General features: G+C 42.9%; 1 protein-coding gene across 1 annotated transcript in view; it reads right to left on the bottom strand.

The window, feature by feature from the left end:
* Positions 1-17,131, bottom strand: part of LOC115193783 (galactosylgalactosylxylosylprotein 3-beta-glucuronosyltransferase 2-like) — a 40,043-nt gene extending 22,912 nt beyond the window's left edge. Inside the window, exon 1 of the mRNA XM_029752764.1 lies at positions 15,941-17,131. Within this exon, the coding sequence (XP_029608624.1) occupies positions 15,941-16,462 (522 nt within the window). The 5' untranslated portion in view covers positions 16,463-17,131. The remainder of the gene's footprint in view (positions 1-15,940) is intronic.
* Positions 17,132-17,249: the final 118 nt, after the last annotated feature.

The following is a 17,249-nucleotide window of genomic DNA, read 5'->3' on the forward strand; positions in this document are numbered from 1 at the left end:
GAGGTGAGTTCTGTAATGACCTGGACAAGGTGGAGGGAGCAGGCTGACTATCAGCCTATAAAAATACAGATTTTTACACAGGCCTATCTTTGGAGCAGGTAGCAGGGCCGGCCCTAGTCATAACCGACATAAGCGGTTGCTTAGGGCCCCTGGCCGCTTGGAAGCCCCTGACCAAATGTTTTAAAATAAATAACAATAATTTACATACATACAGTGCATTCAGAAAGTATTCAGGTCCCTTGACTTTTTCCACATTTTGTTACGTTACAGCCTTATTCTAAAATGTATTAAATTATATGTTTTACTCATCAATCTACTGTCATGACGTTGCCCTCTCTCTGGGTACAGAGAACGCAGTTGAACCCCCCCCCCTCTGCACCAAGCCTTTTCTATGCACCATCCCCCGACCTCTATACTTCTGACACAAGGCTGTGTGAAGGCGGTCGTAAAATTCCAAAGGAGAATGTCCTGCCTCATGGCCCCAGTATAAAGAGACAGAGTCTTTTCATGGAGAGAACAAAGGATTCTTCCACCTCACAGAATTGGAGAACCGAACGACATTTATGTTCCGGAGAAGGTATAAAAGATCAGGTGAAGAATTTTGTGAGGCTCATTAGAGACAATATGGCCATATTACCATACTAAGGTTTATATACTAGCCTCAGCAGTGAGACTTACATCTAATGGTTGTATACAATGATTTAATAAGATTAAAGCTATTTGGAATATGTTGAGAGGCTATGTACTGATGTTAATGTGATAGAATTGTATTTCTGTTCAAAGCTTAACTCAGTCATCGCCACGCCCCCAGGGACACAGACAGGACAAGGCGTCATGTGACAGTTTTTCTACGTTCAGTATATAAGCCCACCCAGGGTTACTTTCTCCAGACCAGCTTACCTCAGAAGAGAGAGCCAAGGTTTGACCATGCATCCCTCTACTGAAGTTTAACCATACAACGTGGTTAAACTTTTAGACTATCGATACCGACAGGATAATAACAAATCTTTGATATTAATTAATAGTCTGCAGCTAGAAATGTGATATCATTGAACGCGAAGACCGACGAAACATCCATTCTATAACGACATTAACGAATGTCACTTTGAAAGAGCCATTCTAACCGAGAGAGAGAGAGAACGCGGACAAAAACTCTCCAACAGGACAAAAACTCTCCAACAAGGATCCTGAAGACACACTGAGAGTAAATATATATTGATTGCAATTGTTCCCGAATGAGTGAGCGTTCATGTGCAAACGATTAGCATATCAATTGTTAATATTTATCAACTCTGTGTGCCTTCTCCGCTGCCCCAACCCCCTTGTTTGTTTAACAAGCCGCCATGCCGGTTTAGCCCACTAGGGCACATTACTCTACCAATTCTTTGTGACAATGACTACTGTTTGTATGCTTTCTGTGAATTACTTTGTTTAGTAAATAAATGATTTTAAGACAGTTGATGTATGGATGACTTAGTGAAGAATGGGTTCGTGCAGATACATTTTTGCAAATGTATAAAAATAACAAATAAAAATACCTTATTTACATAAGTATTCAGACCCTTTGCTATAAGACACGATATTGAGCTTTCCATTGATAATCCTTGAAATTATTCTTCAACTTGATTGGAGTCTACCTGTGGTAATGTCACACCCTGACCATAGAGAGCCCTTGGTTCTCTATGGTGTTGTAGGTCAGGGCATGACTAGGGGGTGTTCTAGTCTTTTCATTTCTATGTTAGTGCTCTTGGTATGGTTCCCAATTAGAGGCAGCTGATGTTCGTTGTCTCTAATTGGGGATCATACTTAAGTTCTCCATTGTTCCCACCTGGGTTGTGGGATATTGTTTGTGTTAGTGTGTTTAGCACTATGGCTTTCACGTTCGTTTTATGTTTGTTTACTGTTTTGGTAGTTTCACTATATAATAAAGTATGTGGAACTCAACTCATGCTGCGCCTTGGTCCGCTCTGTACGACGATCGAGACAGATAAATTAAATTGATTGGACATGGTTTGGAAAGGCACACACACTGTCTATATAAAGTCCCACAGTTGACAGTGCATGTCAGAGAAAAAACAGGCCATGAGGTCGAAGGGTTTGTACGTAGAACTCCGAGACATGATTGTGCCGAGGCACAGATATGGGGAAGGGTACCAAAAAATATCTGCAGCATTGAAGGTCCCCAAGAACACAGTGGCCTCCATTTTAAATGGAAGAAGTTTGGAACCATCAAGATTCCTCCTAGAGCTGGCCGCCTGGTCAAACTGAGCAATCGAAGGAGAAGGGTCTTGGTGAGGGAGGTGACCAAGGACCCAATTGTCACTCTGACAGAGCTCCAGAGTTCCTCTGTGGAGATGCTAGAACCTTCCAGAAGGACAACCATCTCTGCAGCACTCCACCAATCAGGCCTTTACAGTAGAGTGGCCAGACGGAAGCCACTCCTCAGAAAAAAAGCACATGACAGCCCGAGTGGAGTTTGCCAAGAGGCACATAAAGGACTCTCAGATCTTGAGAAACAAGAATGTCTTGTCTCATGAGATCAAGATTTAACTATTTGACCCAGAATGCCAAGCGTCACGTCTGGAGGAAACCTGGCACCATCCCCGTGGTGAAACATGGTGGTGGCAGCATCATGCTGTGAGGATGTTTTTCAGCGGCAGGGACTGGGAGACTAATCAGGGTCGAGGGAAAGATGAGCAGAGCAAAGTACAGAGAGATCCTTGATGAAAACCTGCTACAGAGTGCTCAGGCTGGGGTGAAGATTCACCTTCCACCACAAAACGACCCTAAGCACACAGCCAAGACAACGCAGGAGTGGCTTTGAGACAAGTCTCTGAATGTCCTTGAGTGGCCCAGACAGAGACCGGACTTGAACCCGATCGAACATCTCTGGAGAGACCTGAAAATAGCTGTACAGCAATGCTCCCCATCCAACCTGACAGTGCTGGAGAGGATCTGCAAAGAACAATGGGACAAACTCCCCAAAAACAGGTGTGCCAAGCTTGTGGCGTCATACCAAAGAAGATTTCAGGCTGGAATTGCTGCCAAAGCTGCTTCAACACAGTAGTAACACAGTAGTAAACGGTCTGAATACTTATGTAAATGTAATAAAAAAAATTGTACTGCTTTTGCTTTGTCATTATGGAGTATTGTGTGTAGATTGATGAAGGAAAAAAACGATGTAATCCATTTCAGAATAAGGCTATAACGTAACAAAATGTGGAAAATGTCAAGGGGTCTGAATACTTTCCCAAATGCACTGTATATCCATAAAAAGGATGCCAGCTGATTCATGATTTCGACTGTTGGAGAAACGCTGTCTGCATGCCTGTCTGTCTCGTCTCGACTCCAGACACGTTCATTACTATCGGACATCTGGAGATTGAATTTGAATATTGAAACAATGTTGCAAATGTTGGAGAGAAAAACAGCAAGGTTTATACAAATATCTGCTGTTGAAAACTAAATGTTAGTCTAAAAGAAATGTGAGATAATGTCTAGATGACTTTTATAGTGGAGATCAAGTTTACAGTTGAAGTCGGAAGTTTACATACCCTTAGGCTGGAGTCAATAAAACTCGTTTTTCAACCACACCACACATTTCTTGTTAACACACTATAGTTTTGGCAAGTCGGTTAGGACATCTACATGTGCTTGTTACAAGTAATTTTTCCAACAATTGTTTACAGACAGATTATTTCACTTATTATTCACTGTATCACAATTCCAGTGGGTCAGAAGTTTACACACACTAAGTTGACTGTGCCTTTAAACAGCTTGGAAAATTCCAGAAAATGATGTCATGGCTTTAGAAGCTTCTGATAGGCTAATTGACATCATTTGAGTCAATTGAAGGTGTACCTGTGGATGTATTTCAAGGCCTACCTTCAAACTTCAAACTTTGCTTGACATCATGGGAAAATCAAAGGAAATCAGCCAATACCTCAGAATAAAAATGTAGACCTCCACAAGTCTGGTTCATCCTTGGGAGAAATGTCCAAATGCCTGAAGGTACCACATTCAGCTGTACAAACAATAATATGCAAGTATTAACACCATGGGACTATGCAGCTGTCATATCGCTCAGGAAGGAGACGCGTTCTGTCGCCTAGAGATGAATGTACTTTGGTGCGAAAAGTGCAAATCAATCCCAGAACAACAGCAAGAGGCTGGAGGAAACAGGTACAAACGTATCTATATCCACAGCAAAACGAGTCCTATATCGACATAACCTGAAAGGCCGCTCAGCAAGGAAGAAGCCACTGCTCAAAAAAACGCCATAAAAGCCAGACTACGGTTTGCAACTGCACATGGGGACAAAGATTGTACTTTTTGGAGAAATGTCCTCTGGTCTGATAAAACAAAAATAGAACTGTTTCGCCATAATGACCATCGTTATGTTTGGAGGAAAAAGGGGGAGGCTTGCAAGCCGCATAATGTTGTGGGGGTGCTTTGCTGCAGGAGGGACTGGTGCACTTCACAAAATAGATGGCATCATGAGGCATCATGAGGAAGGAAAATGATGTGGATATATTGAAGCAACATCTAAAGACATCAGTCAGGAAGTTAAAGCTTGGTCGCAAATGGGTCTTCCAAATTGACAATGACCCCAAGCATACTTCCAAAGTTGTGGAAAAATGGCTTAAGGACAACAAAGTCAAGGTATTGGAGTGGCCATCACAAAGCCCTGACATCAATCCTATAGTACATTTGTGGGCAGAACTGAAAAACCGTGTGCAAGTAAGAAGGCCTACAAACCTGACTCAGTTACATCAGCTCTGTCAGGAGGAATGGGCCAAAATTCACCCAACTTAATGTGGGAAGCTTGTGGAAGGCTACCCGAAAAGTTTGACCCAAGTTAAACAATTTCAAGGAAATGCTACCAAATACTAATTGAGTGTATGTAAACTTCTGACCCACTGGGAATGTGATGAAAGAAATAAAAGCTGAAATAAATCTATCTCTCTACTATTATTCTGACATTTCACATTCTTAAAGTAAAGTGGTGATCCTAACTGACCTAAGACAGGGAATTTTTACTAGGATTAAATGTCAGGAATTATGAAAAACTGAGTTTAAATGTATTTGGCTAAGGTGTATGTAAACTTCCGACTTCAACTTTATAAATTGCCTGGCTTGGCTGATGAGACAGTGGATTGCGCAGTCAGATTGAACAGAGTAGGCATTTTAACATAATAGATGTAGCTGTGGTACACTGGCTGGAATACGGTTTTAACCAACCAGCATTCAGGGTTGGACCCACCCATTGTATAAATCCCTATCATGCACCTTATATTTGCATGGTAGACTTAAATGGCTATAGTTAATTCTTACATGTTCTACGTTTGATCTGCTTAAAAAAGCAAAAGTCGAATAGAAAACATTATTGGCATTGTTGAATTAAATTTTCATACTAGCAAGATGGGACTGATGGTTTGTGATAGCAAAACTAGGAAGTCTGTTTGTTTGGTTACCACGTCAACTACTGTAGCTATCTAGTAAACTTGCTAGCTACTTCAGTGGATGTTGAACACATTTCTAGAGGTAAATATGCTAAATTATAGCCATGGTATGAAAGGGATGAACGGAAAGGCACTGGAGCAATGAACCACCATTGCTGTCTCTGCCTTGCCGGTTCCCCTCTCTCCACTGGGATTCTCTGCCTCTAACCCTATTACAGGGGCTGAGTCACTGGCTTACTGGTGCTCTTCCATGTCGTCCCTATGAGGGGTGCATCACTTGAGTGGGTTGAGTCACTGACGTGATCTTCCTACCCATTCCCCCCCCCCCCCCCCCCCCCCGGGTTGTGCCGTGGCGGAGATCTTTGTGGGCTATACTCGGCCTTGTTTTAGGATGGTAAGTTGGTGATTGAAGTTATCCCTCTAGTGGTGTGGGGGCTGTGCTAGTGGGTGGGGTTATATTCTCCCTGTTTGGCCCTGTCCGGGGGTATCGTTGGACGGGGCCACACTGTCTCCCGAACCCTCCTGTCTTAGCCTCCGGTGTTTATGCTGCAGTAGTTTGTGTCGGGGGGCTAGGGTCAGTCTGTTATAACTGGAGTATTTCTCCTGTCTTATCCGGTGTCCTGTGTGAATTTAAGTATGCTCTCTCTAATTCTCTCTCTCTTTCTCTCTTTTTCTCTCTTTCTTTCTCTCTCTCGGAGGACATGAGCCCTAGGACCATGCCTCAGGACTACCTGGCCTGATGACTACTTGCTGTCCCCAGTCCACCTGGCCATGCTGCTGCTCCAGTTTCAACTCTTCTGTCTGCGGCTATGGAACCCTGACCTGTTCACTGGACGTGCTACCTTGTCCCAGACCTGCTGTTTTCAACTCTCTAGAGACAGCAGGAGCGGTAGAGATACTCTGAATGATCAGCTATGAAAAGCCAACTGACATTTACTCCTGAGGTGCTGACCTGTTGCACCCTCGACAACCACTGTGATTATTATTATTTGATCCTGCTGGTCATCTATGAACATTTGAACATTGAACATCTTGGCTATGTTCTGTTATAATCTCCACACGGCACAGCCAGAAGAGGACTGGCCAACCCTCATAGCCTGGTTCCTCTCTATGTTTCTTCCTTGGTTCTGGCCTTTCTAGGGAGTTTTTCCTAGCCACTGCGCTTCTACACATGCATTTCTTGCTGTTTGGGGTTTTAGGCTGGGTTTCTGTACAGCACTTTGTGACATCAGCTGATGTAAGAAGGGCTTTATAAATAAATTTGATCGATTGATTGATAATCAACTCGGGGCTCTATGCGTTCTCTGGAAAATAACGCAACTCTGTGGAAGGTTTGTTCCACTCCGCTAGCGCGAACAGGTCGTTGATTATTTTCCAGAGAACGCATAGCCCCTCGTTGATAATCCCTTACCAGTGGCGATTTTAGCATGTAAATCTTGGTGGGGCAAACAAAACAAAAAAGTGGGATGCATGCCTGCAAAGCCACTACACAACACAACACTAAACAATACATGAATTGCACTATAATGGTGACAAATGGTGCCCACAAACTGTCAGGGCCTACATAAAGCTGTCCCAACAGCAGAGTCCCAACAGCAGTCCCTACACCTTACCACTGCTACACCTGTCTTTCAGTGGAGCCTTGACTGGCAGCTAAACAGTTAATTCAGCCTCGTTTACTGCCTTTTAAAAAAACATAGATGATATGGCTGACTTGCTTAAACAAATGTGGTTTCTACTGACAATTGAGATGTACAAACTATGGCATAAGGGGACGGCAAGCGAATAAGAGGCAATCCGTAATTTCGATTAAGACATTAATGAGCGAGCTATGAAGGAAGTAGTCAATATAACTATTTGTACAGCACTTTTGAAATGTACAGTGACAGAATTCAGAACATGGGCTGTTTGTCACCGGTATAGTGTAATTAATGTATTGTTTAGTGTTGTGTTGTGTAGTGGTTTTGCTGGCATGCATCCCACTTTTTTCCCCCACTAGAAACAAGTCAGAACCATAGGATAAATAAAGGGGGCAATATAAACAGACAATGAAAGCTCTTACAATATTCAATGATTACATTTCTCTAAAGCAGGTTATAGGCTGCATGTGCACCACCAATTTAGAACAGTGGGCTAAATTAAGAGGTGAAAATAAACCAAATTGTTAGGGTGAGGCACATTGAATGCCGTTTGAGTCTTTGTGTGTCAAAAAAGATACATGTCATATAACACTATTTAAATAAGCTTTTAATTTGGCACGTCAAATAACACAATTCTATTATAGAATGTTGTGTGTGCTGAATTTGAATGTGCAAGCCAAGCACCACAACTACTATCAGTAGCACTGTCAAAGCTGTACAATTTTATTTTTGCAAACAAGCAAACACCGGCCACGAACGATGTGTTTACAATATCGCGTTGGTGAAAATAGACCAAATTATTTGAGTGAGGCATATAGGCTACTAACAGCTTATTACACAACATACACTTAGTATTACTTTCTTAGCTACAGTATACATATCTCTCTGGCATCCAACATCATTTATGAAGCGGTATAAGACATTTTTGGACTCACAATGTTGTGATGTGCTTGAACAGGAAAGTGGCGCGGCGGCCCTTCGAGGGCAAATTTTGTCATTAAAGAGAAAGATGCCGGATTTACAATTTCGAGTTGAATGACCATTGAAAACGTATTTTCCCAGTTTAGGCTGTTTATTTCCGACTTCCCAGTTACAGTGCTTGCAGTCACCGATTCCTTCCAAACATTCATTGTTGTGTAATGTTTATGTCCAATGGCCGATGAGCACCGATATGTTATATCTATATTCTGTCTTCATTATTTATCTTCATATGACAAGGATTTAACAGGATTTGTCAGTAGACTTGATTCATGATGATGATTGCTAGCTAGGTCCAATCAAAGCTACTGTACATATGACTTGATTTGACGTAATTTCTGTGGCCAATGACCTTGAGCCTTTTTGGAAGGGCACTTGTAATATAACTTTGGCAGAACCCAAAGGGCTGAAATGTTGGGTGTCTACCCTTACTAAGGACTTAAGTTTGGCGATTGTGTAAGGTCCCAATGAGTGACAGAACACTGAGCCAATCACGGAACAATGCTCCTGTTTTCTGCTGGCCCGCCCCACTACCACAGAAAGGAATGAGCTAGGCTGAAACACCTGCATTTTGGAGCTGATTACTCAAAAAAACAAAAAAGAGACCATGTTTGTATGTGGCTTTATTAACTCAATTATATATATATATATATATATATATATAATTATTTTTTTGCACTGTTTGAAAACTGATAGGTGATACGTATTAATGCCATAATAACATGTAAAACAGGCAAGCCCCAAAAACAATGTATATTTATTTATTTTATAAATATTTATTTTTGTGCAAAAAATGTGGGTCTCAAAACAGGTGAATGAATGACAGGTCGCCACTGTCCCTTACAAATACTGTATACTGTATATACAGTGAGGGAAAAAAGTATTTGATCCCCTGCTGATTTTGTATGTTTGCCCACTGACAAAGAAATGATCAGTCTATAATTGTAATGGTAGGTTTATTTGAACAGTGAGAGACAGAATAACAACAAAAAAATCCAGAAAAACGCATGTCAATAATGTTATAAAATGATTTGCATTTCAATGAGGGAAATAAGTATTTGACCCCTCTGCAAAACATGACTTAGTACTTGGTGGCAAAACCCTTGTTGGCAATCACAGAGGTCAGATGTTTCTTGTAGTTGGCCACCAGGTTTGCACACATGCCAGGAGGGATTTTGTCCCACTCCTCTTTGCAGATCTTCTCCAAGTCATTAAGGTTTCGAGGCTGACGTTTGCCAACTCGAACCTTCAGCTCCCTCCACAGATTTTCTATGGGATTAAGGTCTGGAGATTGGCTAGGCCACTCCAGGACCTTAATGTGCTTCTTCTTGAGCCACTCCGTTGTTGCCTTGGCCGTGTGTTTTGGGTCATTGTCATGCTGGAATACCCATCCACGACCCATTTTCAATGCCCTGGCTGAGGGAAGGAGGTTCTCACCCAAGATTTGACGGCACATGGCCTCGTCCATTGTCCCTTTGATGCGGTGAAGTTGTCCTGTCCCCTTAGCAGAAAAACACCCCCAAAGCATAATGTTTCCACCTCCATGTTTGACGGTGGGGATGGTGCTCTTGGGGTCATAGGCAGCATTCCTCCTCCAAACACGGCGAGTTGAGTTGATGCCAAAGAGCTCCATTTTGGTCTCATCTGACCACAACACTTTCACCCAGTTGTCCTCTGAATCATTCAAATGTTCATTGGCAAACTTCAGACGGGTATGTATATGTGCTTTCTTGAGCATGGGGACCTTGCGGGCGCTGCAGGATTTCAGTGCTTCACGGCGTAGTGTGTTACCAATTGTTTTCTTGGTGACTATGGTCCCAGCTGCCTTGAGATCATTGACAAGATCCTCCCGTGTAGTTCTGGGCTGATTCCTCACCGTTCTCATGATCATTGCTAGTCCACGAGGTGAGATCTTGCATGGAGCCCCAGGTCGAGGGAGATTGACAGTTCTTTTGTGTTTCTTCCATTTGCGAATAATCGCACCAACTGTTGTCACCTTCTCACCAAGCTGCTTGGCAATGGTCTTGTAGCCCATTCCAGCCTTGTGTAGGTCTACAATCTTGTCCCTGACATCCTTGGAGAGCTCTTTGGTCTTGGCCATGGTGGAGAGTTTGGAATCTGATTGATTGATTGCTTCTGTGGACAGGTGTCTTTTATACAGGTAACACGCTGAGATTAGGAGCACTCCCTTTAAGAGTGTGCTCCTAATCTCAGCTCGTTATCTGTATAAAAGACATCTGGGAGCCAGAAACCTTTCTGATTGAGAGGGGGTCAAATACTTATTTCCCTCATTAAAATGCAAATCAGTTTATAACATTTTTGACATGCGTTTTTCAGGATTTATTTGTTGTTATTCTGTCTCTCACGGTTCAAATAAACCTAGCATTAAAATTATAGACTGATCATTGCTTTGTCAGTGGGCAACTGTACAAAATCAGCAGGGGATCAAATACTTTTTTCCCCTCACTGTATACAGGAACTCAGTTGGGGTCTCAACTTACTGTTGAGGGTTAGAAAAGGTTCAATTTCTACAATTGGTTGTGCATCAGCATTTCTTTCGCTTGTTAGGTAGACTTTGTCATTAGGCAAAGATTTAGGATCATCTCCACAAATCATAAAGGGTATTATAACAGTGTCTAGGGGCAACCTCATACTGGAGAAATCAGCACTCCTACTCTGAGATGCTTGCTTGATACATACGGACCCTGATTCTCAGTTCAACTGGTGGCATGGCAGGGGGTTAGAATGAATTATGAGATTGTTTGAGGTGGCCTTGTGTGAACCACATCATATCTGAAGTTGTCACTGGTTGATGAGGGTACAATGCTCCTCTTTCCCCCCAGCCCCCCCCCCCCCCCCCCCCCACACACACACACACACACACACACACACACCGCAAAACCCATGTGCTTCCTATCTCCGGAGCAATCAATGAGAGACGAGCCCCTGCTGTCGATCAGGTTATTTCAGCAGGAAATTATATTGAAGATTACACAGCCACAGAGACAACTAGCTCAAAATAAGTGATAGGCAAATCAAATCAAATTGTATTTGTCACATGCGCCGAATACAACAGATGTAAACCTTACCATGAATTGCTTACTTACAAGCCCTTAACCAACAATGCAGTTCAAGAAATAGAGTTAAGAAAACATTTACTAAATAAACTAAAGTAGAAAATGTAATAAAAAGTAACACAATAAAATAACAATAACGAGGCTTTATATACAGGGGGGTACAGGTAGCGAGTCAATGAGCGGGGGTACAGGTTAGTCGAGGTCATTTGTACATGTAGGTAGTCAAACTTTTGTTTTTGCTTTGAGGAGGGTTATGTTTTTTATTGGTCACAGGAGAGGGCAATGCGTTTTCTCCCTGGTTTACATTCCCCATTTTGCAGGTTTTACTTGATCATTTCTTCTATATATCCACAATTTCTCATCTGCTTGCATGCGCCTCCCCTATCTAGGTGTTTTGGTACTTCCCTTGTGCACTATGCTTTTCTGTGCTTGCTATACCACAGGTCAATATAGTCTACAAGTCTATCCTGACCTCCATCCATAGTGACAATAGTGGTTTGTGCAGATCTCCAATAGCTTAACTAGCAACCATACCACACACAAAATCATTCAAATCTGCACCAATTTCAATATAAATCCATAAGAACATAGAGGAATAAGTGATGGGCAGCAGAGAGGCCAGGTGTGTCATTGCACGTGTCACTGATTCTGATATTTTGTGTTATCTAGCAATTATACCACACATAAAAAACAAAACATATTGAGAATTTTTAAATAATAATGATCTTGGAGCCGTGATGCAAAATGATCCAAAAGTAATGTCCCAACAGAAAGTTACCCCTCCTGAATAATGCAAAAGCTAAATTTAAACTTCAATTCATGAGAAAAGAGAGTGCAGGAGACAGTCAACGAGCTAATAAGGCAAGCAGCAGACAGCTTTGTAGCAGCGGCCGCGGCATAATCAAACAGAGGTGGACAGCGAATGGTGCTGAATGTCATTTGAGTAGGCCTAATTAATTTCAACAATTGCCTTCACTAACAACAAGAGGGCTTTGTTGAAGCCTATTTCTTCCTATTTAAGAAATGAGAGGTAGGCCTAACTGTTTGACAAACACAATTAGGCTATCCACAGATTCAGTCGGTAGCCAGATCCACCAATAGGCCTACTGTCACCATGCACTCCTTAAATATCTCTGTGTATGTGAAAGGTTTGGTTAAAACCAGGTCTCGAATTAAGGTGGTAGGCTATGTGAGGGTTAGCGACATCTATATGACTGGTGAGGGAATGCCATGCCCTTTGTTAAAGAAAGCTGGGCAAAAAAAGATAGCCTACCTATTGTTAGCTTTATATTTAGAAAATGAATGAGTAAAAAGGATTCTAGTTACATAGAGCGTTCTATAATGATGCTCAGCTATGTGATGCCTTACGCCGGAAACATGCTATAACATCCACAGTTGTTTCGATTGCTTATGTTTCTAAGAACTGCGGTCGGCCGTTCGAAGACTTTAACTTTACTCAGAAGTATCCTGACATTACACAGTTCACATGGCATATCACTCCCACCGCCTGGCTACTGTAAAACATGGAACTGGAATCCCACAGTACGAATACACGGACAGGATTATGGCACAATGTTCACTACATCACACATGCCTTATGCTAGAAACAATACCCGGGAAAGCTGCGAAAGCATATGGTGATATATTTGCTTCATCTCTATGCCATTTTGAGGCTGAGCCACGGCCTTCTATGTTCCAGGAGACAAAAAAATGACTGTTATTATGTCTGTGTCAGATATTCACTTTCTGAAAAGAGTATATGTTTAAACCCAGGCAGCTTTAAGGGAAGCACTTGTTACCTTCTGTTGTTGGGTTCGGCCTAATAGAGCAATGGACAAGTAGCCAGCAGTTGAATCTTCCATTATTCTGTGTCGGGTCGGGCCTCTGGGTGGAAAGGTAACTTTTGAAAGTAGGCTATGCTTAGATTCATGAGGACTTCTTAATTATTTGCAAAAAGATACTGGTTTGACACTGGAGAAATATGGTAAGAATGCATATTTCTGTGTCCATTCTTCCCTGAAACTCCTATTTTCATTATCCACCTTTCTGTTGAGGCTTTGAGAGCTACATTTTCTCTTGATTGCAAGCTGATTTTCTGCAATCAATGCACAGAGAAATTGACATAAAAAAATGAATTTAATAGAGCCATTGTTCATTTTATCAGTGTAATCAGATCGAAATGATGATGTTATTGTCATTGATTATATACTAAACAGATGTGTTAAAATCTTGTTCAATTTGTAGTGAGGGCCTGTATGGATTGGGCTGCTATCATGCTAATTATGTCTTGGCCCGCCAACTATTAGCTCAGAAAACAATTGGCCCTAGGTCAAACCTACAGTGGGGGAAAAAAGTATTTGATCCCCTGCTGATTTTGTATGTTTGCCCACTGACAAAGAAAGGATCAGTCTATAATTTTAATGCTAGGTTTATTTGAACAGTGAGAGACAGAATAACAACAAAAATATCCAGAAAAACGCATGTCAAAAATGTTATAAATTGATTTGCATTTTAATGAGGGAAATAAGTATTTGACCCCCTCTCAATCAGAAAGATTTCTGGCTCCCAGGTGTCTTTTATACAGGTAACGAGCTGAGATTAGGAGCACACTCTTAAAGGGAGTGCTCCTAACCGCAGCTTGTTACCTGTATAAAAGACACCTGTCCACAGAAGCAATCAATCAATCAGATTCCAAACTCTCCACCATGGCCAAGACCAAAGAGCTCTCCAAGGATGTCAGGGACAAGATTGTAGACCTACACAAGGCTGGAATGGGCTACAAGACCATCGCCAAGCAGCTTGGTGAGAAGGTGACAACATTTGGTGCGATTATTCGCAAATGGAAGAAACACAAAAGAACTGTCAATATCCCTCGGCCTGGGGCTCCATGCAAGATCTCACCTCGTGGAGTTGCAATGATCATGAGAACGGTGAGGAATCAGCCCAGAACTACACGGGGGGATCTTGTCAATGATCTCAAGGCAGCTGGGACCATAGTCACCAAGAAAACAATTGGTACCACACTACGCCGTGAAGGACTGAAATCCTGCAGCGCCCGCAAGGTCCCCCTGCTCAAGAATACATATACATGCCCGTCTGAAGTTTGCCCATGAACATCTGAATGACTCAGAGGACAACTGGGTGAAAGTGTTGTGGTCAGATGAGACCAACATGGAGCTCTTTGACATCAACTCAACTCGCCGTGTTTGGAGGAGGAGGAATGCTGCCTATGACCCCAAGAGCACCATCCCCACCGTCAAACATGGAGGTGGAAACATTATGCTTTGGGGGTGTTTTTCTGCTAAGGGGACAGGACAACTTCACCGCATCAAAGGGACGATGGACGGGGCCATGTACCGTCAAATCTTGGGTGAAAACCTCCTTCCCTCAGCCAGGGCATTGAAAATGGGTCGTGGAAGGATATTCCAGCATGACAATGACCCAAAACACACGGCCAAGGTAACAAAGGAGTGGCTCAAGAAGAAGCACATTAAGGTCCTGGAGTGGCCTAGCCAGTCTCCAGACCTTAATCCCATAGAAAATCTGTGGAGGGAGCTGAAGGTTCGAGTTGCCAAACATCAGCCTCGAAACCTTAATGACTTGGAGAAGATCTGCAAAGAGGAGTGGGACAAAATCCCTCCTGAGATGTGTGCAAACCTGGTGGCCAACTACAAGAAACGTCTGACCTCTGTGATTGCCAATAAGGATTTTGCCACCAAGTACTAAGTCATGTTTTGCAGAGGGGTCAAATACTTATTTCCCTCATTAAAATGCAAATCATTTTAGAACATTTTTGACAGCGTTTTTCTGGATTTTTTTGTTGTTATTCTGTCTCTCACTATTCAAGTAAACCTACTATTAAAATTATAGACTGATCATTTCTTTGTAAGTGGGCAAACGCACAAAATCAGCAGGGGATCAAATACTTTTTCCCCTCACTGTAGTTGTTGACCCAGGACCTAGAACCTAACTAATGCTTCAATATAGCCTTAATATTTGCCATTTCACTTTTCAAATGTATTACCTTTTATGTGTGGCAGAAACACAATCAGCCTGATTAGGTAAGCTACTTCACAAGTCTCCTGTATACTACCTGCACACGTCCATCCACTCCACTCTACTATAGCTCCAGCATTCAAACTGCCCATGGCCATTTGATGAATGGAAAGAGACATCTGTTACAAAACACTAGAATGTTTAATGAAGTTCAGAGATTGTAAATCCAAGCCATTAATATTGAGTAGGGAGGGATGTATTTTTAGTTTTTTGTTATTAACATACTCTGTTTGAATGTGGTGTTGAAAAAGGCAAACCATGATGAAGCGCTAGATGTGTGTGGCATATGCAGTTTCCCGTTGCTTATTGATTATGTGTGGTGCATGGGCACAGAAAACTGGTGGTTGCAAAATTCGTTGCATATACAGTATTTTATATAATGATAATATGTTGAACATCGGATTTCCCCCTAGCTGATCATTGTCTGCAGCCCGCTCTGAGCATAACGTAATGAGACAAGAACAGAGTGTGAGCTGGTGGTCCATGGTGGTCGGCAAACCATTGAACCCGCAACCTTCTATTCAGTAGCCCTGCATGGCATCTACTGTGCTACAAAACCACGCTGAAGTGGTAGATATCCACGTTTATAAACACATGGTTGCTACAGTTATAGTTATTTGTGGTGGTAATCATTCTTTTGCGCATTTTCGACTAAATGTCGAACTGTCCCTAAGCTTTGGTCTGTTGATAATGACATGTCATGTATCTGTCGTTGATTTATTATTACCTCTTCAAACAGTTCCAGGCTGTATGTGTTGTCATCATCCGCGAAGAATACTATCCCCACGTCCTTGCTGGAGCGATGCGACCGCAGCCACGACAGAGCCGTGTTCCTCTGCTCAGTAGCACGGGGCATCCCGGTACGTTTGAACCGGCGGGGCGTAAAGATGTTCAGGTGTGTGTACTGCATCCCCGAGCGGGCGAGAAAGCGCACCACCAGCTCCGTGCGCACACTCGAGTCCTCCACTACTATCCAGTGGAAGCGAGGAACCTGGCGGAAGGTGTTAGCGAGCCGGGTAAGTTCAGCTTTCTGGACTGGCCGGTTGTAGGTCGGGGTGATGGCGTAGATTACCGGGAGAGCGGAGCGGTTGGCCCGGGGTGGGCTGGTTCTGTCTTGCCTATGTGCGCCCCCTCCGCGGCCCATGGCTGGACTTCGGACGGACGTCCTTGTGTCAATATGGATCATGATGATGACGATGAGGACCCAGGGCAGGAGGATGAAGAAGCGGCTGTAGAAGAGCGATTTCATCTTGGCGAAGTTAGGGGATAATCATCTGAGCCGTGCACTCACTTTACCTCACTCCATCACACCCAGGCATTATACGAACGTTCGGCGACAATTTGCACTCTCCAAAATAATTTTAATGACCACATAAGACCATTATTTTGACATGAGGACTTTGTTTCTTATTATCGCCAATAAACTGTCATAAATCTCCAAATTCATCCCCTTTGGGGTTATGAAAACATAGTCACGTCCGCGTCCGGTCGGGACCGTTTGCTGAGTCTCCTCCCGGATAAAAGTGGAGATGATCATATCCCTCGAACAACAGAGAGACGAAACGAACCCCTTAAAAACAACAGGTAATCCCTCTTAACATGCCTTCAGCCCACAACCTTTCCGATAAACCACAACTAGCTTTCAAAACAGACCAAAAAGCAGACCTTTCCACTGGCCTCTACTCCCGTAGGTTCCGGAAGAAAGGGTATCATTCCCGGGGCTGGATGCTGGTTGAGTCGGTGTCTAGCGGGCAGTGGTGAGAAGCAGGTGCAGGAGCGTCAGTGCAGAGAGATGATGAACTGCGATGTGGAGAGAAAGGGGACGGGGAAGACTGGAATGAACGGAGAGAGAAAGAGAGTGGAGGAAAAGGGGAGGAAAAATAGGATACTTTGTCATGCTGCTAGAGGAACACGTCAGTGTCCGCTGAGGATGGAGATGAACTCACCCTAACAACAGAGAGAGAGAGAGAGAGAGAGAGAGAGAGAGAGAGAGAGAGAGAGAGAGAGAGAGAGAGAGAGAGCGATGGAGAGACGTT

The sequence above is a fragment of the Salmo trutta genome, chromosome 5 (genome assembly GCF_901001165.1).
Source record: "Salmo trutta chromosome 5, fSalTru1.1, whole genome shotgun sequence".
NCBI classification, from domain to species: Eukaryota; Metazoa; Chordata; class Actinopteri; order Salmoniformes; family Salmonidae; genus Salmo; species Salmo trutta.